The sequence below is a fragment of the Propithecus coquereli genome, unplaced genomic scaffold (genome assembly GCF_000956105.1).
Source record: "Propithecus coquereli isolate 6110/MARCELLA unplaced genomic scaffold, Pcoq_1.0 Scaffold122, whole genome shotgun sequence".
Classification (NCBI taxonomy): Eukaryota; Metazoa; Chordata; class Mammalia; order Primates; family Indriidae; genus Propithecus; species Propithecus coquereli.
In genome coordinates, this window is record NW_012136303.1 from 3,255,153 (window position 1) to 3,280,859 (window position 25,707).

The following is a 25,707-nucleotide window of genomic DNA, read 5'->3' on the forward strand; positions in this document are numbered from 1 at the left end:
CAGTCTCGAGGACAGAACCCACTATGTCCTGCTCCCTGTGGGTGACATATGCAATGGCACATGTGTTCCCGTGGACACTCAGTCATGACACACAGCCACGGCCTGCACCGTGCAGTGTAGCTGACCTCAGGGGAGCAGAGGGCACCCCCTGTGTGGGCTAAAGGCACAGCTCTAACCTGTTAGACCCTGTGGCTCTCGCTCACCCCGCAGCGCTGGGTGGCTTATACATGGGGACACCCACCACCTGCAGCCTCCTGTCCAGCGCACATATTTGGGGGAAATTGAGTCCCCCACCAGTGCCCCCGGAATCTACACCACTCTTCATTTTTCTCACTGTCACCTTATGTAACTAGCATGACCCATGAGCGGTATTTGAATAGTCCATTTCGGGGGCCACACCAAAGATTCAGAAAGATCTGCCTGAGCCTCACAGAATGAGAAACCGCAGGTCCCTGCGGGTGGGTGCCTGCTGTTGGGAGAGCAGCACCAGCCCTGTGCAGGGACCACCCAGACAATCCCTGGGTCTGTGTGTGCCTCTGCCCACCAGATGGCCACCCAGGCCTCAGCGTTCCCCTTCCTGCCACAGGTGCAATTACAGATGGGGAAACTGAGGCCGGGTTTGCTTCCCAGCATTGCCCGCCCAGCTTTTTGGCAATGGTGAACAGTTTCATCTCTCTAGCCTCGGTTTCCCCTTTTAGGCAACGGGAATTAGAATAGCCGCCTTATCAGAGGAGCATGGAGGACAGGGTGGTGGGGGGAGGCACTGAGGCTGGGCAGGGTGCTGGGGTGTTGGGGACAATAAACAGGGACCATCCGGCCTGTCCCCCAGCTCCACCTGGCGGCTACCCATGCCGTGACCCCGCGGACCGGCCTGGCAATCCCTGGTTTGCTGACTCGGCCCCAGCCCCGGGCACCTGCCGCCCCTCTGGCACACAGGGGGCCGTGTCTGCACCACCGGACTCCACCTGGGATGTTAGAGGTGGCGGCCCCGAGGGCTGCAGGGTGATTAGGCTCCGGCCAAGGCCTTTAGTTCCGGTGGCTGCGCAAATGAAAAGTGGTTAAGTGGCGGCAAATCGGGGCGGTTATGGGGAGGCGTCCCCACTCTCCAGCAGGCGCCCGGCGCCGAGACAGCCAGAGGACCTGCTGGTGCCCAGCGCGCTCGCGCTCTAAGAAAGAGAAATCTGTCCCCTCTGCACCATTCAAACTTGGCAAGCAGAGGACTCGCTGCCCTTCCTCCTCCCGAGTCCCCATCCCGGCGCCTCCCCAGGCCTCCGACAACTTTAGGAGTGTGTCATGAGCGCCCGCCTGCCGCCACGGCCTCGCCCCTAACTGGGGAGCTGCAGGGTGTCCCCAGTGGCACCCGGGCCAGGAGAGAGAAAGCGACACGGAGGGAGAAAGACGCGCGTGTACAGACGGACAGAGAGACGGAAAGAGGCAGAGGCAGAGAGGGACAAGGAGAGACGGACAGACAGAGACAGAGAACAGGGTGGAGACAGAAACAGAGAAAAAGGAGCCGGGGGTGGGGAGAGAAAAAGAAACCAAAGCCACGGAAAGGAACAGAGGGAAAGAAAGACAAAAAGAGAGGGAGAGAGACAAAGAGAAACAAAGAAAAGGAGAGACAGGAGGGGAGAGAGCTGGGTGGCTGGAAGACCCCTCTGTCCCCATGTCTGGTGGGCCTCTGTCCCCACCTGGGCCGAAGTGCAGCCTCCTTCCTCCTTTACAGATCAGGAGGCAGGTTGGGGGAGAGAGGGGAACCGGTGGTTTCTTTGTTTCACCAAAGCACCCAAGAAACCACAACAGACCTCGGAGTCCCGGGCCCCACTGCCTGTCCCGTGTGCCTCAGTTTACCCATCTGTCAAGTGTGTGTGGAGCCGGGTTCTAGATGTGACACTCTGAGATTCTGGGACCCTCTAGGCCGAGCCAAGCCCCCAACCCGGCTTGCGGGTTGGGACTGGGACCTCACCTCACACCCACCCCAGGGTCCCTGGAGTCCCGCAGGGTGGGAGGGGCCTCCTCATTGAAGTCCTCCCCCCCAACAGTAATAACGGGAGAGGGCTTGGGGGAGGGGCAGGCGGGCTCCTGGGGGGGATGGGGGAGATCGGTGAATTGGAATTACCGTCTCTAATTCATCACGGTCGCCTGGTTGATAGCTTTGGCCATCTTCAAATATCGTTTAAATTGCAGCTCCGGAGGAAAAGTATTTTTGTGACTGATCAGAAAAAAAATATGTGTGTATGTATACATAAAATAACATTTTAGACAGAGATCGTTGAAAGAAGGGCCAGTTTCCTCCTGTTGGTGCCACAGGAAGGCAGGAGCCCAGAATCCCTGGGGGAGGGTGGAGACGAGTGGAGGGGGGAACTGAGGCAGGGAGGGACAGGAACAGATGGGGTGCTTTGTGCCTAGACACAAACTAAGGACAAAAACCAGAGCCCTTTTTGGCGTCCAGTGCTGATGGCGCCTCCAGGTGCGGTAACACCTGTGGTAACAGCGCGGCTCCGTTGGCGGTGGGCGAGCAGGGGTTGCTAAGGGTCGGGGGTCTCTGTGATGGGAGCAGAAAGGCTAAAGAGGTGGAACAGTCTCCCCCACCCAGGCTAATACAGCCCTGCTGGCCCCCACCGCCTTGCCCCACTAAGCTGCCACCTTCCCCGACACACGTTGAAATGGGGGGTGCGGGAGGGGGAGGGTGTCTGAGGCTGCAGAGACCCAGCCTGCAAGGCCCAATCTGGGAGTTTCCCCGCAGGGACAGCTGTCCATACCCCTACAAGCACTCAGGATCCCCTCTCTTAAAGACCCCTCTGCCTTCTGTAGCAGCCCACCTCCCACTGCACGGGGTTCCCTGCCTCTTACAGACACCCCCTCTGGAAAAGCTGCCCCAGCCCCACTAGACAGTGGGACGCCAGGGGCCTTGGAGACCTGGGCCTCACCTGGGCTCCGTCCCCTCACTGGTCCTGGGCAAAAGGGTTTGAGCCTCAGTTTCCTCATCTGAGAAATGGGCAGAATTAAATGACACCCAGGAGAGAGGGCAGGAGTCTGGGGGTACACTGTAGGCCTCACAGGGATTCACGGAGCAGAGTGGACTATATCCAGGGCTGCTCAATGCCCAAGGTGACTCTGGGTGTCCCCAAACCAGCCCTCCCTGTAGACCACAAGAGCTGAGTAGGGACAGCCCCAGGACCCCCTGCCCAGGATCTGGGATCCCGCCTCCTGCCTCGCAGGTAGACTGGGAGGGAGAGGAGGGCAGGCTCTGAGGTGGGGAGGGGCCGGCTGGATGCCCCAAGCCCTCCCCCTCCTCCCTCCTCAGCTCACCCACCAGGCATGAGAGATGGAATCCTCTGGAATGACCTTTCAAACCAGATGCAGTCACTGTGCCCATTCTACAGACCAGCAGGCTGAGCGAGGCAGAGAGAAAGGCACTGGCCAAAGCCACACTCCCTTTACGCAGCTGTGGAGCTGGGTTCCAGCAGGAGGGAGCACAGCCCCAGCTTCCCTAGCAGTAAACGCCCCCCGCCATGTTTCAGCCCCTCTCACAGGGGCTCATGGGGGCTAAAACTAGGCGTGAGATGCCCACATTCCCTGACCTCTGACCTCCTGCAGAGACGCAGGGGAGCAGTCCAGGCAGGCGGCCCTGCAGGGACAGGGGCTGGGAGGCAGGGAGGCTCTGCGGATTAAGGCCCAGGACCACAGAGGATGGGGGCAAGAAGGCCACGGCACTTTCTCGTTGAGGAGCAGCTTGAGTGATCCCCAGGTGGGTGGCAGGTGACCAGCCGCACCCTTCCCCCTTACAGGGGCCACATCTTTTAGGGGCTGTGAGTCCTGTGCTTCCCCTTCCAGCTCTCCGAGGGCGACAGTACTGGGGGCACGCTGAGACCACCACAGACCCTCAGGGACGGTGGGCGGGGGCCAATTCAAAGCCACCAGGACCCCACCTTCTGTGTTTCCCAGTGAACCCCCCTCCCCGCTGCCAGCCCCAGGCCCAACAAGCCCCTTCTGTGATTTTGTCAGAGCCAGAGAGCCAGGACACTCACCCCCATACCACAGATAAGCCCACAGACGCGTCTTGGGGGTCGCTTGCATGGGGAGGGACTGGACCTGACATTTGGCTCCTTTTTTCTGAAGTCCCTCAGCCTAAAGCCGCAGAACTACCCAAGACCTGGCCATTCTCCCAGAATCTCTCTCCCATTCGTTTCTCTTCTTCCCTGTCAACGATTACCACTCTAGTCTAAACTGCTGCTGCTGGCAGCTGTCTCCTCTTCCTCCTCCTTCTCCTCCTCCTCCTCCTCGCTGGTCTCCCAGCCCCACTCCCACCCTTTGCTGCCCTCTGTCCCACAGCCTGAGGGGGCTTTTAGGGCCACTTTGGAGCTCATCCTTCCGTGGTTAGTGGGCTGCCTCCGTGCCCTCACAGCCAGTAAGGTGTAGATTCCTCCTGGCAACACCTCACAGTGCCCTAACTCTCTGGCCTCCTGTGCGGATGTGGGGAGAGGGGCTTCTGGCTGGCGGGACCAGCAGGGACGAAGGCTGGGAGGTGGGAAAGTCCAGGGCGGCTGTGGGGAGTGAGGCAGAGCCCCCACAATCTCTTTGTAGCTTAACTAGGGGAGCTTGCGGCTGGTTTGAATCAAGTTCTTACTTAAATACGGACCCTGATCAATAGGGAAGCGGTGCTGGTGGGCGAGGAGGGGAGAGGCTGGGAGACCCACCTGACCTTGGGCAGTCTTGGGACACCTGCACCTCAGTTTCCCCCCTGCCAAACAGGTGCAGATGTTGGTGGGGCTGGGAGACAGATGGCACCCTTCTCCCTTTGGAGTCTTGTGTGGCAGATGTGAGGGGGAGTGGGGGGACCGCTCTAGCTTACAGAGTCAGGCGCACAAAGCCCTAGAGTCACAGCAGAGAGAAAGGAGGAGCCATGACTAGGCGCGGGCTGCAGCAGAGAGGTGCCTGCGGCACAGGTGTCGTGCTCACTCTGGGACAGGCATGCGGACTGCGGCTCAGGACCCCCAATGTCTGGCATGCGCAAGGCTGCAGAGGCGAGTGGGGGCCCCTGGGAGAACCCCATCTCTCCAGGCGGCAGCAGCTGCGCCATTTGGAGACGGGAGCCCTGGCAGCGGGGGGTGGTCCTTGCGCCCCAGCTTTGCCTGCCAGACCACTTCTCAGGGCGCCTGAGCAGATGCTGCCAGACACGCTTCCTAGTGCAGGAGGGTTGGGGGGGGTCGCTCCCGCCCACGGAGACTGGGGGTGGGCGAGTACGGTGTGGAGCGACCCCAGGCTCAGCCAGGGACTGGGAGGCATTAAGTGAGAGGGAAATGCAGTGAGTCCTGGAGCGCTATGTGGTGGCCTCTCCATGAAAAGAGGGAAGGAAAACCACGGGGGGAATGCCATAGCTCCCTGCCTTTCTGCGTGGGGTCCTCACAGGACTCCTGCCTGTGGGATCTCGGCTCACCGCCTCTCTCGAATTCCTTTCCGGACTCTCTGACTTTCGTTGCATCAGCTCTTCCCAGCGCCAAAGCCAGGTCTGAGGACGTCACCTCCCTGCCAATTCTCCCTGGCCCTCAAGAGTACATCCGATATGAAGGGTTCGTTGTTGCCCCAGCCGGCTGGATCAAGGAAGGTTTCTCACTTTCTGCTTTGTTGTTTTTGAACAGGTCTCCCCACCCCAGACACACACACACAGTTGTCAACTCCAGAAGGCCAAGTTCTGCCTGGGATTTATCTCATTTCTCACTATGGCTCACATAGAATGAACTGAAATGTGTTTGTCAATTGCATTTGTCAGATTCTTTGGGTTACTTGTAATGGAAAACACAACCTAAACTGACTTAGACGTGGAAGAGAATTATTGGCTCATGCAACTTGAAGGTCTATGGGTTTCAGGCATGGCTGAATCTAGGTGTTCAAGGGAAATCTTCAGGACTGTGTTTCTCTCCATGGCTTGGCTCAGCTTTCTTCTTTATTGGTGTCATCCTCAAACTGATTTCCCCCAAGGAGTGGCAGAGACACCCACCAGCCGCTCCAGGCCTACACTCTCTCAATAACACCAGCAGAAAGTGAGTATCTCTTTCCCAATATCTCTTCAAAAATCCTAGAACTGACTCCTACTGGCCTTTCTGGGGTTATATGCTGAGCATTTAATCCATCACAGTGGCCAGGGGGAAGGAATGCATGGGTTGGCCGATATGATGTGAAACCATATCTGCAAAGGAGACAGAGGTGGAGTGGTCAGAGGGGGCAGGAGGAAAGCCAGAGGGTAAGGCCTGGGGAAGACCTGCTTCATGGAGGAGGACGTGGTGTCGGTGCTGTGGTTGAGTAAGATGAGGCTGACAAGGGTCCCCTGGCTTCCTCCACAGGTTGACCGCTGAGGACCTGGTGAGGGTGACCAGTGGGAACCAGCAGAGTGGAGGGATGGACATGCCCCAAATAAGCACGCTGCTCAGAGGGTGGCCTGCAGACCAGCCCAGACCAGCTGCCCCGGAACCTGCATTTCACAAGGGCCCAGGTGGTTCAAGTGCACAGGCAAGGCTGAAAGCTCAGCTTTAGGAACTTCAGCTGTGCAAGGGAAGAGAGAGGGAAGAGGGGAGCCGGAGAAGGTAAGGTAGGAACCTTTATTCGCCCTGAGACGGGGAGACTCAAGCATGTATCGGTGCGTGTTCCTAACAAGGGAAAAATGGCGGAAGGGGGTATGTTTTATTTGACTTCCTGTTTGCAGTGTAAAAATTCATTGATATTTTGCAGAACAATGTTTCAGATCTGCATAAGTCGGATTCATATCAGATGTTACCTGGCTAAACTTGTGGCCTGAAAGAATGAATGTCATTGTCATGGGGATGTTTCCCAAGAGCCACTCGTGGTGTCCTTTTGTGACCGGAGACCCACCATCCACTGAGCATTTATTGCTGGACCAAGGACACAGGTGTGCTGGCCCCGTGGAGACACGGGGAACTCCAAAGGCTGGCTCCACTCGCCGCTCCCCTCCCTTCTTTGTGCCACCATCAGGCTCCACGTGACTCTCCCAGGGCCTGCAGCTGTCCTCAGGTTGTTCACAAAGCCCGTCCTGACAAAAAGAGGAAACATTTTTCACGTGTGTCACCAGGCCATGGGCCCAGGTGACAGGAGGGGAGGCCCAGGGTGGCCTGAGCTCGGGGGTGGCTCAGTGTCAGGGTGGGGAGGCACCGAGGGGCTTGTGTCCTCCTCTCGCTGCAGGGCCCAGCCCCGGGAACCTCTGGGGTGTGGTCTCTCGAATGTCACACTGCATTCCCTCCAGGGCAGTCAGAGAACCAGGGGGTGGTGAAGGGGCTCCACTTCATACACCTCAATAACTTGTGGTACTAGTGGGGAAACTGAGGCCAGAATGGCATGGGAGACTCAGCAAGGACACGGTAGGGCACCCCTGAGGCCCCTGACATCCCCCACCTCCCACTCCTGCCCTCCACCAGAACACCTGGAGGTGAAGGCCGGCTCTGCCCAGCTCTGTGGACGTGCGCCAGGCAGCCAACCTCACTCAGCCTCAGTTTCCTCATCTGCCAAACAGGCTGCAAACAGCCACCTAGGCTGACTGTGAGGACTGAGTGAAATGCTCCGTGGCTGGGCATGGGATGAAAATAAACACATAACTACGGCCTGTGGAAAACATTCTTGCTATTATTAGCCCCACTTTTCAGCTTGGAGCCCGCGGAACGCGGAGGCTAAGTACCCCAGCAGGCCCAAGAACTGGGATTTGAACCCAAGAATTCGACTTCGGGGTCCACACATTGAGTCATATCACCACTCAGAGCCTCGGTCTCCTCATCTCTAACATAAAGACAGTGATGCTGCTGACCTCAGGAAGTGGCTGCGAAACTTAAACGAGATCGTGCAAGCCGAGCGCGCACCACAGTGCCTGGCATTAAAAATGCTACTTTCTACAGAAATCCTCGCATTCTGAGAAGTGTGAGAAACAGGGATGAGCGGGGTCACGGCTCCACCTTGTGGCGAACTCTTGGAACTGCGCCTGCCCCGCCCCGCCCCTTCCAGCGGGAGCCCGGCCCGAACCCTGGGCCTTTCTTGCCACGTGTCCGCGTGGCCCGCAGCAGGCAGAGGGCAGCTCAAGTGCATGCAGTTGGCAGCCTCTGTGGTCGTGCAGGGATCGTCTCTGGGGAGCAGGGTGAGGCGGAGGGTTTGACTGCGGTCCTTCCGCCACACCTTTGCTCAAGCTGTTCCCTTCGCCTGGTGACTTTTGGACAGTTCACGGCGGAGGTGGTGCGCTGCCCCGTCCCAGGCTGCGCGCTCAGGCTTTCTTCGCCCGTTTTCTCGTGATCACCCTATGGAATAGGTGCTGTTCCCACTCCCACTTTGCAGAAGGGGAAACAAGTTCAGAGTCAGTGGAAGGGTGGGATTTGAACTCAGGTCTACCTGAGCCTGTCCCCTCCACCGTCACACCAAAGAGCCCTGACAGGGGCCACCCACTTCCCACACAGCTGCATCACGAGGGATTCATGCAAAGACAGAGCTCAGGGCCTCAATCCCGCGGAGCCACAGCCACATCCTGCCGCTTCCCGCCCATTGCCAAGGGCTTGGGGTTCCCAGGGCCTCTGGGGCCAAGATTCTGACCTTCTGGAATTCTAAATGTGCATTATCTTGGCATTCTTCCGTTCTTCCCCCCAGGCAGATCCTGAAGTGAACCTCATACACTGGAGCACACTCTTACGCAGGAGAGGAAGGCAGAGTGCAGAGGTGTGGTTAACTGGGGACGCAGGGTCGGGGTTCCAGGTAACTATACCCAACATCCATTTCCTTTTGTTCTAAAGGACTTAGACCCAGGCCCACAGCCTGGTTTCGCACATCTCACCGGGGTGCTGTGGCCCTGCTGGATGGGACATCTCATCAGCGTCGACGGTCCCCAAGAACGCTCAAACCCCAGGCTATGAGTCACACCGTCCGTCTGCAGTGGCAGGGGCATCCTCACTCCATCCCTCCCCTGCGAGAGCGCTGCGCCCTAGGTCTGGCTCTTAGAGGCTCTTCTGCCCCCGTCAGCCCCATGCTGAAATACCCTGGGAGGTTTTCCGTCTTAGCAGCTTCCGGCACATCCAAACCAAGCCCCGATGAAGGGCCTGCATGTGGTCTGGCTGTGGGAGATCATTGACAGCTCGATCAAGGTCACAGTCACTCAAGACTGGGTCAGAAAGTTCCACAGTGAGGCTCAGTGATCGAACATCCTCACCACAGTCCTGGCGGGATCCCATGTTCGTTGTAGAGGGCGCGGAGAGACAGTAGAAGATGCCACCATGAGAAAGACCTGTCATGGCCGTGGTTTTGCCAGAGGCCCTCTGGCCTCTGGTCTTGCCCTCCTTCCCACCTCCCCCGTGCTCATTGTGGAAGGAAAGGCCTTTAGACACTGGGCGTACTTTACAGCCGGGGGAAGACGGGTCCACAGGGAGGGCAGGCCTGGTGTAAGGTCACCCAGAGATAGTGTTGCCAAGTTCTTTGAACTGCTTTCCATGTATGTGCCAAAAGTCACGTGATGGTGTATTATCAAAACCGTTTCTCGACAACTCCCGTAGATTACAACAGTGGCAGAAGCAATACTCTTCTTTTGTTGAAAACAAATTTGAAATCACTTGGCTTGCTTCACTGACGTCAAAGGATCACTCACAGTGCCTTTGTTCAGCGCCCTGGAGGTCGAGCCCCCAGGCGATGCACTTAAGTAGGTACTGGGGACAAAGACAGAAATATCTTTCTTCCATAAAGAAGGAGAAAGGATGTTTGTGGAAGGGAAGGTGGGAAGGAGAAGCCACTCTTGAAAAGAAGGTTCTTGGAAAAGAGAACATAGAAAAGCTGAAACTCTGAAAATGGGTTTGCTTAAATAATCCTATAATATATTCAAACCCAGGGACGTTTTCTTGTATCCCTGCTCCCATCCACTAGATTCTCAGCGGTGTTTGGCCATGCAACTGTGAGCTCTGTGTTTAAATCCTGGGTCTTCCGTTTATCATCACTGTGTTCTCGGACTGGTTAGCTAACTGGACTAAGCCTCGATTTCTCATCTGTAAAATGGGGACAGGAATAAGGAAGTAAAGAAATAAGGAAATAAAGGGCTTGGCCATACGGCGCCCAGCACATGGCAAGTACTCAGATAATCGTAGCAGTTGTCGTGATAATACTTTACATCTTTATTTAATAAAGCATTATTACCATGGTTGCATTATTACCATAATAATTATTATCCTCATTAATTAGGGGCAATCCTGGGGGTGAAAGGGTCCCAAGGCGCAGGGCTTCTGAGCCCCACCCGCCTGCACCCCAGGCAGCCCCACGCTCATCTGTTTTCCTATTGGGTGGCCCAGAATCCCGCATTTGAGTAGGGGGTCAGTTTGAACACTGCTGGCATGATGTGGACAGCCGATTCCCACACTCACCCCCACCTCCTCTGGTCACTTTCCAAGACCCCACCTTTGGCTGGGTTTAACTTTCACCCCATAATCTCTGTGGCTTAGATTAGGGTCAGACAGTCTGATGTCAGGACAACCAGTATTCGAATCTTAGCTCTGCTCATCATGCACTGGGTGACCTCAAGGTGCCCCTCTGAGACTCGGTTTCCTCATCTAAAAGGTGGAGTTAATGGTTGCACCTGCTTCAAAAGGCTGTTGTGACAGCTGAATGAATCCCATGCCAAGAGCTCATCACCATGCTGGGCCCCAGGTAGACTCAATCCATTGTTGCTGTTGTGATTGCTGCAAAGAGCCCAGCAGGCGAGAGCCGGAGGCCAGGACTGTCATCCCAACGCTGCTGCCCTTTCCTCACCAGGTAGCTCTGGCAAGTCACACCCTCCCCGTGCCTCAGTTCCCCCATCTGTGAGATAAGAATCCCAATCTCTGCTTTGCCTTGCAGTTCCCAGATGAGGGTCAAATGAGATCACAACTTGGGGGTTGCCCAAGTCTGGGGAGGAGCATTGGAACCTGCACCTGGTCCCCTGGCAGTGCTCTGGAGAGACGGCAGAACCCCAGAGGTCAGTGCCTGTGGGGGTCAGGCCCCAGGACTCATAGCCCAAGCCCAAACCTTGCCCCCGAAACAGTAGAACTGACTGACTTCAAAAGACAGAAGGGAGGAGAGGCTGTCTTACTCATCCATGGCACGTAGTAAGTAAATAATCAGTAAATGATCGCTGGATGAACAATCAGATCTGTGGCCCAGGATAGGGCAGATCTGGGCAGGGACAGGAGCTGGGAGAGTTTTCAGGTCCGGAAACCAGGACCATGACAATGAAACAGTTCGAATGGTCCCAGTGACTTGGAGGGGGCGTGGTGGCAAGTGTGGCTGAGGGATGAGAGCAGGTGGAGGGAGGATGAATTCCCCAGAGGACCAGATGGGTGGCACAGGCCAATAGGTGAGATGTCAGCATGCAGGTGGGACAGGGAGGGAGGCAGGACCTGGAGGGTCAGCTCAGGCTCAGTACAGGGGTCCTTAGAGCTGAGCCCCCGCAACTCCCCAGGGCAACTACCTGGCTTGTTTTCATCAAGCCCAGGACATGACACCTTCTGTATTTGTCCTTCTCTCAGAGGGTGATGTTAATTTCTTTTCTTCTCTTTTTTGCAAATACGTATTTTCTTTTAAAACTTACTACAGAAACTGGCCAGGCACAGCGGCTCATTGCCTGTAATACTAGCACTTTGGGAGGTTGAGGTGGGAGGACTGCTTGAGGCCAGGAGTTCAAGACCAGCCTGAGCAAGAGCAAGACCCCGTCTCTACAAAAAATAGAAAAATTAGCTGGTTGCAGTGGAACCTGTAGTCCCAGCTGCTAGGGAGGCTGAGGCAGGAGGATGGCTTAAGCCCAGGATTTTGAGGTTGCAGTGAGCTATGATGATGCCACTGCACTCTAGACTGGGCAACAGAGTGAGACTCTGTCTCAAAAAAAAAAAAAAATCACAGAAATTGATATTTTATATAAAGAAAGAAATTCCTAAAGGGCAGCAAAACAAGCCATTTAAGGACTCTGGGGATTGCAGCCGGGCACTGCACTTGAGGCTTAGATTAGGGTGTGGCCTTGGGTGTGGCCCTCGCCGGTAGGAGTGACACTCCACCCCAAGAGAGCCTCTGAGTAAAGACCTCCCAAGACCTGTTCTGCTACCCCGTTTATCCCAGTGCTCCTGGCATGGTGGAAATGCTTAGTAGAGGCTCTTCTTGTCTCTCAATTGGAAACAACCATTCATTTGGTTTTGTCATTGTCCATTCAGGATGCAGTGATGGTTTGATCCATATCGACGGGAGCAGCGGGAGGAAACAGCGGGGTCCGAGGCCCGAACCACCAGGCCAGGTGTTGCGGCCCCTCTCCTGAGTGAGCAGCACTGACTCACGGAAGGGGAACACGGGGAGGGAGGCGAGTGGATTTGCAGTTTTAATAACCCAATCCTTTTACCGCCGACTGGAGGATGCACGGCAGCGGCAAGACTAGGAGAGGGGGTCACTGAGGAGGCTGGAGCAGCGGCCCAGGGGAGAGGTGATGGGAGCGGGGCAGGGTGGAGTAGAGATGGAAACCAATGGATGAATTCGTTTATAGGAGATGGTTCTAGAAAGGAAGGAGACAACGTGCAGCCGTAACAGGGACCCAATGGCCCCCTCCTTGAGCGCTGCCCTCGAAGGCGGGACTTCCTCCCCTCTAGCCCTTTGCGGAGGCGGTGCGGGGGGAGGGGGGGAGGCTGGACAGGAAGTCCCGCCCTACTTCTTTCCAAGCCCCTCCTTCCTCCCCCGAGGAGGTTACCAAGGAGACCGGGGCCCGCCCCCCACCTCGGGCCCTGGGAGGGGAAGGGCGATGGACTCTGAAGGCCAGCAGAGGCGTCTCTGATGACGCGTCCCCTCCTCAGCGAGGCCTTCCCTGACGGCGCAGTGGTGCCTCCCTCCTCTCCCCTTCCCTCGCTAATACGTGTTCCAGTTTATTCCCTTTACAGCCCCCGAGACAATCTCAAAATAGTCTCTATGTTTATGTATTGACGTCTTATTGTTTACTTCCTGTCTTGTGGACTAGAATGAATCTCAGCTTGGCCAGGACAGAAGCCCTGTGTCTCTTGTCAAGTGGAGAGTTCCCAGGGCCTAAAACACGGGCAGGCAGGCAATGGAGGAATGAATGGACGAATGATGCGGCCAGGAACCTCATGTTGAACCCGACAAGCCAATAGTTTAGCTGCCTGATTTACATAAATGAAAACAAATGAGATATGAAAAAAAAAGCAGGAAAAAAATCTTAATTGTGTGAAAGGGACTTAAATATTTCTGCACACCCTCAAGGCTAGAAGCTGAGATCAAATAACTCCTAAAACTGCCCTGAATGTGCCCTGTGACTCTCTGCATAGACGTGGCCTGCTTTTGCTCTGGGAGGGGCCCTGGGTACTGTCTTGATCAAGGGACAGGCCAAGTGCCCCTCCTTGTCCTCAGTTTACCTCTGGCCAAAGGCAGGGGGTCCCAAAGGCTCACACTGTAGGAATTAGCTGACTCTGTTACTCACCACAGCGAACACGTATTGAGCGCTTACTGTGTGCCAGACGCAGTGGTAAGCACCTCAGTAAAAAATGATCTTATTTAATATCTTCCCATTCACCTTAGACTGTAATTATTGTTATTATTATTATCCATTGTACAGATGGGAAAACTGAGGTTCAGAAAGGCTACTTATCGAAACACATAACCAAGTGATGAGTTGAGATTTGAACCTCATCCTACTTACTCCAAAATTCTTGCTCTTTAATGACCTCTTGATGCTGGAGTTGATATTGGTGATGTACAAAGCTGTCCTGTCAGCAGAGGAACCTCTCTGTCAAATGCGTGTGATTGTTTTTAATATGAAGAGACTGGCTGTTTCCCTCCCTGTCCAGCAGAGGGACTGTCCTCTGGCCAGTCGTACCTACAACTGCCAGGTGCCCAAGCACAGCCAAGAAGGGAAGAAAACACCCAGAGCCCAAGGGAGGATCCTTCATGGAGACTCGCCCCAACTGCAGGAGAAGTGGAATCTTTTATTGAAAGTATAAAGTACGCAGCATGGTGTCAGCTTGGGATCTGCAAGACCTCGGCGCCCAACGTGACTTCCCTCCCGCCGACGGGGGCTGACCACAGGTAGATGGGACTGTTTGCCAACTGGGTAGTGGCTGGATCCTTTCTGGGGTGGGGGCAAGTGGGAAGACGGTTGAAGGGCTGGGGAGGGACCTGCTGTGATGGCTGAAGGGACCTGGGATGGGGAGACAGTATCCAGGCCAAGCCTCCCGGGAGCTGGTTCTGGCTTCTTCCAGCTGGAGCAGCGTCTCTGCCTCTGTCACTCATGTGCTCAGCACCAGAAGGTCCTTGGAGGGCAGAACAGAGAGCCCGGTGAGTGGGTGGGGTGGCTCTGGCTATGCCTTGGCCAGCCACTCACCTGCCTTTGGATCAGAGCATCACATTTCCGGGAAGCATAACTGTGAACAGCAATGAGCGGTCACATGGCCTGAGGATCCCCTGGCCCCATAATGATCCTGCCCTGAAAAGAGGACCTTGGGAAGGACACTTTTCTGGGACAGGCACCCCTGGGGACTGTCCCAGAGCCTGCATCTGATCCCTGCCCACACTGTCTATCCATGGTCACTGTACACCCCCCTTGACAGCTCCCCTAATGTGGTGTGGGGTGGTCCCTGGGTTAAGGTCCAAGCCTAGCACGAGTCTGAACAGATGAGTGCCCCCCACACACGGCTGATGGCAGCGCAAATGGGCACAGCCATTTGGAAAGGAAATTGTCTATCTGGAGCAAAGGCCCTTCATTCACTCCTGGGAGTATGTTCCAAGGAACTAAATCCTGAATCCAGAAACGGTTTTGTGCACCAAGATGTTCACTGCAGCAGCCTTTATTATAATGACCATACTGATAATGGTGGATGCTTCCAGAATGTTTAATATGTGCCAAGGACTATGCAAGGAGCTTTGCACACAGAATCTCATTTTATCCTAAAAGCAGCCCTAGGGGTAGGTACTTTGATTAGTCCCTTTTCATAGAGGAGAAAACTGAGGCTCAGAGTAGTTCAGGAGTTTGCCCAGGGTTACCCAGCTGGAAATTGGCTGGGTCAGGATTTGAACCTAGGCCACTGGGCTCCAAGCTCTCATTCTTTTATCCCGATGCTCTACTGACTCCCTGAGCAAAGCCATGTTTAAAAATAAACTCCAGAAAGATTGGAAGGAAAAGCAGCCAAATGTTCCAAGGGGCAATTTCTGGGTCATGTACACACGTATAGGAGGATGCACATGTGTTTGTTTAATCTTTTCCATATTTTTCAAATTTCAGATACTGAGCATAGGTGGTTTTTATAGTGGAAACAAGAGTCCCTGCATTTGAACTTCAAGGCACCTGTCATGATTATAATTAGTCAGTTACTTCGGGAGTATTTACCCCAAGGTCCAGCTCCCCGCTGGGCTGGGAGAGCTTTGCAAGGGCCAAGATTGTACTTGTTCACTGCTGTATCCCCAGCCCCTTGCACAGTGCCTGGCACACAGTAAAAGTTTTTCCTATGAACTACATCACACTTCCACTTTGGGCAAGCCCCTAACCACTCTGAGCCTCAGTTTTCCCATCTGTGAGATGGCAGCAATGGTGTCTGTGGTGAGGACTAAATGAGATTGTGGACATGAGAGTTTCCTTTAAGGATTCGTAGCAGCTTTGCTCCTTGTTCCCTCAGCCCCATACTCTGAAGGAAGAGGCCTCTGTTCCCTCCCTTTCCCTCCCCTTCTCTTCCTCTTCCCAATTCCTGGCCTGACGGTTTGCAGTGGCCAAAGTTAAGGAGCAAAGGGCAGGGAGGGAAGCAGAACAGAGCTCGGTCTCCCCTTTTACCTCCAACACGTCGACATCTGCGTTGCTGAAGTCGATGTTGAGAATTTTGGGGAGAGGGACGCCAGAACCCAGCACAGCTGTGAAACAAACAGGCAAAAAGCAGTCAGGTATGGTCAGTGGCGTTAGTCTCCCTAGAAGCCATCAGTATTTGAAAGAAGACTGGCAATTTCTTTTATGCCTCTCGACCTTTGTCCTTGCAGTTCATCCTGCCTGGAGCACGCTCCCTCACCCTGGCCTCCCTTGTGAGACTCTGTTCAGATGTCACCTCTCTGCAAGGCTTCTTGGACCACAGGCCAAGCAACTCTGGGCTCCTGCCACACCCCACCCACCCCTGAACTCTACTAGATAAGGCACAAAATATAAATTCTCTGTTTCTGTATGTGTCACCCCATCCACATTGTGAGGTCCTTGCAGGCAAGGACTGTGTCCCCAGTATCACCCAGCCCTTGGCCGGGACAGAGGAGGGACCAGTGTTTGCAGAGTGAAGGAATGGAAAGCTTCACGTGGAGCCCCAGCAAACGACTGCCATGGGTATGCTGCTTGTCCTCAGGTTGCCAGAGCCTAAGCGGACCTGCTAAGTTACGTTCTAGAAAGAAAGCAGGAAGGAAGAGAGGAAAGGAAGAAGGGAGGTGGGGAGGAAAGGGTGAGTGAGTGGCTTAAGTGAAGCTAAACAGACTTCCTGGCTCCAGCAGGACTTTTCAGAGGGCTAAGCACATCCTGAATCTAGCCTACGGAATATAGTCAAAGCACTTCCCAAACTTGCTCGGCCAGGGAACCCTTTTCTCGGGGCATTTTGTGGGACTATGTTTCATGGAACCTACTTTGGGAATCATGGATCTAGCCCAATCTGTCATTTGAAGATGGCGAATTGCATTTCAGCAAGATTAAAGGGCTCGCCCCCAAGTTCACACCACCCCTCAGTGCCTGAGTCTCCACCTCTTGCCTCCCATGTTGGGCCAGCCCGGCTCTGACTGAGGACCCATCCTCTCTCACTGGGGAACCCGTGCTTTCCCGGTCCTTGAGACTCAGCCTCCTCTGGCTATGGGTCCATTTGCCGTCAAGACTGCTCCAAAAGAACCCCGGCTGGTACAGTTGCCGACATCAGCTGGGATATGCCAGCCTTCCCTGTCCTCTCTTCCAGCAAGCAAGGGGAGGACAGAGAGGCTGGGGCTGCGGTTCCCAAACACAGTGGGTCGCCCAGCTGCTCTAGCAGCTGCACCAGGCCCCTGTGACCCCCACGGCTCCAGAAGCAGCCTTCCCAATCACATTCCTGAGATGCCACTGAGAATAAAGCATGCTCAGCCTGTTCTATTTGTGAAGTTGGGCAAGAAAACCTCACTGGATATGGCTGAGTGGGGCGGGTTCTGGGTTAGGAGGGTGGGGTGTTGGTAAGGGCAACTTTGGCTTCATCTGCGCCGATTGAACTTTTTTCCAGAAGTTATTCATGTAGCGCCTGTGTATTAGTCAGAAAATATCTTCACCATATTAAAAAAATGGAGAAAAAGAATTTGGAAGGAAATATATTAATACCTAGATGTTGAGATTCATTGCCTCTGGGAGGTGAGATTTTTAAAAAATTATACTTTCTAAAATTTGCACACATAAAATTCTTGTATATAATTAGAATTTTCATAGATAATTAGAAAACAAAACAATCATTCGATCAAGAAAGAAACAAGAAAGCTGATGGACCCTTGGGGACAACATTTGCATTCAGAGGTGTAAATCGATATGGAGGGAGTACGCCGTGCGTCCAACACGCCCAACAAACCGGCAGCTCCCAGTCCCCAAACCACGTGCCCAAGGAGAGGTGCGGGCACCTGCACTCACCGTTCATCGCGGGCATAAATGCCAGGTTGAAAATCTTCCCGACCAGCACCTCCATGAGGCCAACCTGCAGGGGAAGAATGAAGGCTGAGCCCAGCCGGGAGGTTCGTCGGCTCCGAAGGGCTCTGGGGCCCAAGATGAAGATGCAGAGCTGCCCTGGGAGAGTCTCAGGGTTCCAGTAATGAGAGCGCCTGGGACCCCAGAACCCCTCAGCTGACAGCCCCCGGGTGCACCTCGCCCACCTGCCCATTGCACAGACGGGGAGGCTGAGGCCCCCAGTGAGGTAAGCACGGGTCCAAGGCCCCTGTGAGGCAGGGACTGAGGGAGGCCTCATTCCTCCCCTGGAAGGCACACAGCACAGGCTGCAGGGTGGCCTGCCCTGATGGCATGATGGTGTCACAGAAGGCCCTGGGGCCCTGTTGCCAGCACTCCAAGATCCCGTGTCAGCTCAGCCTCTGTGCACCTCTAGGCAGGTTCCTTCGCTTTCCAACTCTCAGCTTCCTCGGCTGTAAAATGGGTCAGTAAACCCAGCTTGCAAGGATGCAGTGAGGGTTACGGGCAGGTCGTATAAAATGTTTGGCCTTGGGTCTTCACATATCACCTCCCTGAACTTCTCCAAGCCTTGGTTCCGCATCTGAGAGTGGGAGTGAATAACCCTTACCTCACAGGGTGGGTATAAAACCAAACGTGAGCTCCTACGTGTAAAACACCTGTCGTTTAGATCCACACAGTGGTGGGGGCACCGGGCTCACTTCCCAGCGCTGCCTCCTCCTGACTCTGTTACCTTGGGCAAGTCACTTAACTTCTCTGGGCTTAGCTTCCTTATTTGGAAAATGGAGTTAATAATAGTGCCCAAACCATAGGGATGCTGTGCGGATTAAACGAGAAAAGCTTATTAAAAGAGAAAAAAGCTTTGTTTAGTGCCTAATGCACAGTTCTGCGGCCCCGCAAATATTCATAATTTCACACTGTCAGCCCCTTTCTCCACTTGGAGCCTGGAGATGTCAGTTCTGATCCCAACTCTGCCCTAAGCAGCTATGAAGTTTGGGGCAGTGTCTCCCTATAAAACGAACCCGGTGATATCAACTTCACAGGCTGCAGTTTTTTGGGTTACATAAGCAAAAAAAAAAAACAAAAACAAGCAATACCATGAATGGGTTTGACTTTCTCTGCACGTGCAGAAATCTCACCCAAGCTCATCCCAGAAAGCGAGCATCTGTTTAATTGCTCATTTATTTTTAAAAATGTTAAAAAGAGGAGTGTTTCTGAAGCCTCAGGTGAGGTGGGGGCCCCAAGAAGGAACACAGAGATGAAACAGGGCCAAATCCTAGAATGCGAGTGTCTCAGACTCGTGGTCCTTAGAAAAGCAGAGTTCTAGAATGCAGGGGTCAGAAGGGAGGTTGGAAATGAATTTAAACTTATTTTACAGGCAGGGAAACTGAGGCTCAGAGCAGGCTGGTGTTGCCCAAGGTCACACAGGAGTCAGCGGACTCCTAGCTCCAGGGGAAAGGGCCCCACAGGACACGGCTGCCCCACGGCCTCCTCGCCCTTTGGTGGGGAGATTTGGGCCCAGGGGCCCTGCGGGGCAGCCAGTTAAAATGAAGCCGCACCACAGGCAGAGCGGAAGGCGCTGTCTCTACTCTGCCCCTCGCTAGCTTCGCGGGCCTCAGTTTCTCCATCTGTCCCTCTGCAAAGTGAGGCCTGGCTGCACTGATGCCAGCCCTTCGGGACTCCCAGCCTCCCCAGGCCCAGCCAGCCCCCCAGGATTGCCCTTCCTGGAAGACCTTTCCTGGGCTCGCTCCCGGAAACCTGGCCCTGGGGCCCGAGTGGGGGACTCACATCAAAGTTGCCCACGTTTGAGGTTCTGAGGTTGAGGTTCGTCCTGCAGGCGAAGAAAACAGCCCATCAGAAGCAGCGATGGCCTGAGAATCGTACAGCAATTGCCCTGCAACAGACCCCAGCATCCTTGCAGACTCCCGATCTGGGCGGGGTTGGTAGGAACAAGCCTGGTTTTCACGTACCAAGCACCGTCTACCAGACACGACGCTACGAGCGTCATATACCGTGTAGGTGAGGCTCGCATCTACTGGCTGTGCGACCTTAGCCGAAGGACTTCACTCTCTAGGGCTCAGTTTCCTCATCTGCACAGTGGGGGGCTGCTGGGACTAAATGAGGTATTTGGGTGCAGCGCGTAGAACCAGGCCCGCTGCACAGCCCGCACCACGCGTGCGTGAGTGATCGCCGCCCGTCGTGTGATCCCGACAGCAATCCAGTGGAGGGGAGCCTGGGGCTCTGGGGTCGCTCACTGTGGCCACTGACCGCAGGAGAGCCCAGGCCTCACGCCCTGGACCCGACTCGCGGCTGCTGTGCTGTTCTGAGAAGGGAGGCCTGAGGCCTGGGCTCAGCAAAGACGACACTCCACCCGGGACACGTTTTCCCCGGCTCTTCTTGCGGCTGGGCCCTGCTCCCCATCAGGGCCGCGGGTTGAACATCACCCCTGGGGACCTCCTGGGTGACTCTGATCCGTAGCATATTATGAGTAACTCCCACTGCTGGACTTAATATATATTGGTTGTAAAAAAAACTTACAATGACCTAGGCACATGCTAAAAACTTTACATAGGATCTCATTTAATCTTGAAATGGGAACAAAAGAATTAAATGAAGACACATCCAGGACTTGGCTCAATACCCGGCACATAGAAACCATCTGATAAACCGTAGTTATTATGTTTACGAATCCTATGAAGCGGGAACTATAATCTCCATTTTCAGATGAGAAAACTGAGGCTCAGAGGTGAAGTCACTTGGCCAAGGTCGCACAGCCAGTCAGTGGGCACAGCATTGCTTGTCTCCAAAGCCCATGAGTGTAGACATTCAACACAGCAGGTCACGCAGACCCGGGCTGGCCCACAGCCCCTGTGTGGCTCTGAGTAAGCAAATCCACTGCTCTAAGCCCTAGTTTTCTTTCATCTCCTTAAAAAGGTAAGTTAATAGCCCTGACTTCCACGGGGACCACTGGGCAGGAGAAACACAATAATATAAAGTAGCCAGAGCAGAGCCTGGTGCAACCAGCGTCCCCAATGTCACTGTTATTACTGACGTTGTTGATGTTGGCAGTGGGTTCTTGGCTTCGCCTGATCTGTGACAGTGGTCTTGGCAGGCACGGGCCATTTTCGCCTTTGCAGGCTCTTGGGTGTGCCCCGCCCTGACAGTCACACAGGAAACCTCTGATCCCTCCCTCACGGCTGCCCTGGGGGCCCGCAGCGGCGCCGCGAGGACCCGAGGCAGCAGAGCCCTTACTTGTCCAGCTTGGCGTCAATCATGAGCTTGTCAGCTTCCACGGAAAATGAGGCCAGCAGTTCCGTGTCCTTGAGGGAAAGGGGCAGAAGGATGAGACGTCACTGCCATCACGCATTGGTGTCGCTTGCTGAGGGCTCACTGTGTGCTAAGCGTCATTACGCCCGAGCATAATAGCGAGTTGTTCCCTAAGGCCTGGGTCAAACCTCCTCTTACACACATGCGACTCCCAGTAACGCTCACCATGGAATGGACTCCCCCACTCTGGAAGGAAGGAGTTCAGAGTAATAAACCGCCAACATTAATTATTTGTTGCAAGTAAGTCACAGTAAGGGCGGAGTGAACATTTCTCAGGAAGACGAATGTGACAGGATCCCCATGATTGGCACGGGGTGTTTACCAAGTTTCTCTACGGTGGCTCTGAGGGGGCGGGGCAGCTTGCAGCCTATGGAACTTGCCTTAGATGGGCCACTGCAGAAGGGACTGGGCGTCATCGCTGTCAATCACAACTGCCCCATCCCCCGGGACAGGGCAGAAAAGGCCCAGACTCTCCAAGTAGAAGATTCGTTATAGGAAAATCCCTCTTTGCTCCCTTGCCACCCACCCAAAATAAATAAATAAACGAGTGAAGAAAAGATCCCAACAAATTCAGGTGATGTTACGATGGAGAAGGCCTGGGGACTTGGGATGCATGTGACAGGGACCTAGTCTGGTGAGAGGACTGAAGGGTGTGCAGGATCTGGCCAGGTGAAAAAGAGGGTGGGGAAGTAATCCAGACAGCGTGGAGGGAATGTGCAAAGGCCCTGAGGCAGGAAAGAGGTCGGCATTAGGGGGAGGCAGAGGGGGCCAGAGGGCGAGGAGGGGAGAGGGCTGGTGAGGCAGGGGTGGTCGGGCCAGACCAGGCAGAGCTAGGGGCAGGAGTCAGGACTGTGTCCCTGGGTTGGTGGGGGTTGTGGCAGGGTTCTGAGCTGGCTCAAACAAATGTCTGGGCTTTTGATGGAAAATCTGCACATAGTAGAGGCTGATCAGTAGGGAACAAATGGCAGACAACCGTTGCCTCTCCTGGGCAAGAACCGACACTTTCAGTCTCTTACCCGACAATGCCCAGAACTGGGTCTGGTAGCATGTGCCTGTAGTCCCAGCTACTTGGGAGGCTGAGACCAGAGAATCGCTTGAGCCCAGGAGTTCAGGGCCAGCCCAGGCAACATAGCGAGACCCCATGTCTAAATTTTAAAAAAACAGACCCCCACCCCACACGCACACCATGGCTTGACGTGAGAATTGTAACCACTCAAAACAGCAGGTCACACAAACCTGGGCTGGCTCACAGCCCCTTTTGTGTACTTGCTGTGTGGCCCTGAATAAGTAAATCTACCACTCTGAGGCCTAGTTTTTGTCTCCTTAAAAAGTGAGGATAATAGCCCTGACTTCCGCTGGGACACTGGGGAGAGAAACAAGGTAATATACATGTATAAAGTAGCCAGAGCAGAGCCTGGTGCACCAGCATCGCCACTGTTACTGATGTTGTTGTTGTTGGCAGTGGGTTCTTTCTGATAGGCTCGGGGCTTCACCCACCCTGCCTGCCTTCCTGACCAGAGGCAGCTCATTTGCTCTCGAGCCCGGTGGTAGGAAGGAGTAGAAAGACAGCAGGTGGGACCAGAGGCCTAAGTGGCTGAGTCTGAAGCCTTAACCACGGAAGGGCAAGTGGCACTTAACATATTCCTTTGACAAGTATTTACTGAACACCTACTATGTGCTGGGCCTTGTGCTGGACTCTGGGGATCCAGCAATGAATAAGATAGCTCAAGTCTCTACCCAGCAATAAACTAACAAACAAATGCATTTTATAATGTCAAGTTAAGGGCTAGGCACTGTGGCTCACGCCTGTAACCCCAGCATTCTGGGAGGCCAAGGCTGGAGGATCGCTTGAGCTCAGGAGTTTGAGACCAGCCTGAGCAAGAGCGAGACCCCATTTCTACTAAAAAAAATAGAAAAAACCAGCTGGGCGTGGTGGAGTTGTAGTCCCAGCTCCTTGGGAGGCTGAGGCAGGAGGATCACTTCAGCCCAGGAGTTTGAGGTCGTGGTGAGCTAGGCTGACACCACTCTAGCCCAGATGACAGAGCGAGACTCTGTCTCAAAAAAAAATAATAATAATAATGTCAGGTTAAGGCTACAAGCAAAGTAAAGCAAGGGAGAGAAAGGAGGAGAGAGAGATGGGAGGAGTGGGGACATTTTAGATGGGTGATCTGGAAAGGTCTCTCTGAGAAGGTGACATTTGAGCAGAAACCTGAAGGAAGAGAGTCAACCATGCAGCTATCTGGGAGAAGAGCATTCCGGGCACAAGCAACAGCATGCGCAAAGGTCCTGAGGTTGGCCCATGCTTGATATCTAAGAGGATCATTGAAGAGCTGAAAAGTGACCGGAGAATGATCTTGAAGGACTTCGTTAGGAGACTGGCTTTTAGTTCAGGATTGAAGGAAAGCAGGAGCGTAACACGATTTGCCTTTTAAGAGGACAGGATTCCTTTCTGTGAAATAATGTGGGAATTGTATTTGTATCTGTGCCCTATTGGGAACCAGGGACAAGAGGGCAGGTGCCATCTACCTTGTTTCCCCTTTCCCCAGCATCTAGTAGAAAGCATACACCTGGTAGGGGCTCGGTAAGTGTTGCTGAATGAATAACCAAGGCCACCTGTGGGAATAAGGCTGGCCAATACTTTGGAGCCTTTATGGTACATCGGGTACTGCTCTGAGCATCTTATCAATGCCCTGCGGCCGTGCCCTCGTGCTAGAGGAGAAAATCAGGCCCAGAGCTGGGGAGTGACTTGCCCAAGGTCACACAGCTAGAAGCAGTAAAGGCTGGATTTGAACCAGATCCTCCGGCCCCAAAGCTGGGCTCACAGCCGTGATGGTGGGGACTGTGGGGCTTCGAAGGGACCTGGAGGCCACAGGCTCTGTCTGCAGGGGGCCGCCCGCACCTGCAGACACTCACCACGTCAATGAGGCAGATGGTGGTCTCGACGTCGTTGGGCTGGGAGACCATGACCTCGGCGGTGGCGAACACCTTCACCAGCGCCTTGTCCTTCTGCAGTGTCACGGACGGCGGGTTGGGCACCTGGATCCTGATGGTGAGTGGGCGGGACTCGGGGTACTGCTGGAACACCTGTGGGCGGGCACCAGGCCAGGTGGGCGGGGCCCTTGGCAGTGCGGGAGCCCAGGGGGTCGCACACTGGGTACCTTCAGATCCAGCCGCATTGCTTGAGTTCTACGAACCACAGGCAAAGCCACCCGCCCGCTGTGGGATCTGGGCAAGGAGCTGCCCTCTCCAAGCCTCTCACCGGGGGTTATTGTGAGAATTACATGTGCTGATGCCAGCAAAACTCAATGCCTGACATGCGGAAATCTCAAAACTTGGTACTGAGCAGAGTGGGGTCTCCTGGGGGTGCTGGGCCAGATGCTGAATGGATGTTTCTCAATTTCATTCAATCATCGCAACAACTCCAGGTGGAGGTGGGTATTTTTTTCTCCATGTTACAGATGAGAAAACTGAGGCTCTGGGGGAAATGCCAGGCAAACTGTTCAAGGCCAGGTCTGACTCACAGCCCAGGCCCTTTGCTCCCCTCCCACTGCCTCCGGACACCCTCCCTGCAATGAAAACTCCACGGGGAGGTCCCTGAGCGAGGCCCAGCTGCCCCACCTGCCTGCATTTGCTGGAGATTTGCTGCAGACTGGTCCCCTGAAAGCTAATTTACTAAAAGACAATTCACAAAATGACCAGTTTTTCCTATTTACTAAATAACCGATTTACCCAAAAAAATATACTTTAAAGAATATTCTTCTTAAATCTGTTAAACGAGCATAAATATGTGGGCAAACCCACAAAGTTACTTTTAAAAGGAATAGAAAGAAGTTACCTCTCCTGGTGACTCCACCCGAGCCCGGGTCTCCAGCACGCATCCCTCTGTGTCCAGCCTGAATCCCCCTGCTGCAGACCCAGCGCCACTAAGGCCTGAGTCCCTCTTCTACCCCAGCTCTGCCACTGCCTCTTCGTGTGACCTCTCCGAGCCTCTGTTTCCTCATCTGCAAAATGGGACGCTTGTCCCCTCTAGTCCCATGGATGGGGGGATGATTAGAACAACATGAAATAGTAGATTCTTAAAAACCATTTGATAAGCTGTAAAGTGCAGTGCACATAGGAAGTGGTGCAATAAATAAAAGGTCCAGTGGATTGGGGGATCTTGCTGGAGCTGCCTCTGTTATTTTGCTAGATAACCACATGAGGGCGCTAGTGACCATGCGTTGAGTTTGGTCTCCACCCACTAGATCCTTTGAATTCCACTGAGACCTAGAGGGGCGTCAGGCAGAAAAGAGATGAAAAATGTACAAAACAGCTGACAATGACAGCCATCTTCGCACTGTACAATGCTTACTAGGTACAAGCTCTCTGCTGCCAGCTGCAAGGTAACGGGCCACAACCAGAGATGGGACCAGCCCTGGGTGAGAAAGGCCTTTGTCCCAACTGTATATGGCCGCTAATCGGACAAGAGCACATTTGCTCTTAAAAAAAAAATAACTATTAACAATAAATGATAATAGTTAACATTTATCAAATGCCTGCTCTTTGCTTGGGTTCAGATTCCAGGTCCACTGGTACCCTTTGCAGTGAGATTGCTACCCGTTTTCCAGATGAGAAAACTGAGGCTCAGAGAGACGACTCCTTTGTCTAAGGCATGTGCTGAATCATGTCTGTCTGCTTCAAAGAGCTGCTCTTCCCCT

At 54.2% G+C, this 25,707-nt stretch overlaps 1 protein-coding gene across 1 annotated transcript in view; it reads right to left on the minus strand.

The window, feature by feature from the left end:
* Positions 1 to 13,950: 13,950 nt before the first annotated feature.
* BPIFB4 (BPI fold containing family B, member 4) overlaps positions 13,951 to 25,707 on the minus strand; it is a 21,559-nt gene continuing 9,802 nt past the window's right edge. Inside the window, exons 11-16 of the mRNA XM_012665769.1 lie at positions 23,924 to 24,094; positions 20,936 to 21,003; positions 19,472 to 19,514; positions 17,636 to 17,699; positions 15,806 to 15,882; positions 13,951 to 14,294 (exon numbers count right to left, since the gene is read on the minus strand). Of these exons, the coding sequence (XP_012521223.1) occupies positions 14,271 to 14,294; positions 15,806 to 15,882; positions 17,636 to 17,699; positions 19,472 to 19,514; positions 20,936 to 21,003; positions 23,924 to 24,094 (447 nt within the window). The 3' untranslated portion in view covers positions 13,951 to 14,270. The remainder of the gene's footprint in view (positions 14,295 to 15,805; positions 15,883 to 17,635; positions 17,700 to 19,471; positions 19,515 to 20,935; positions 21,004 to 23,923; positions 24,095 to 25,707) is intronic.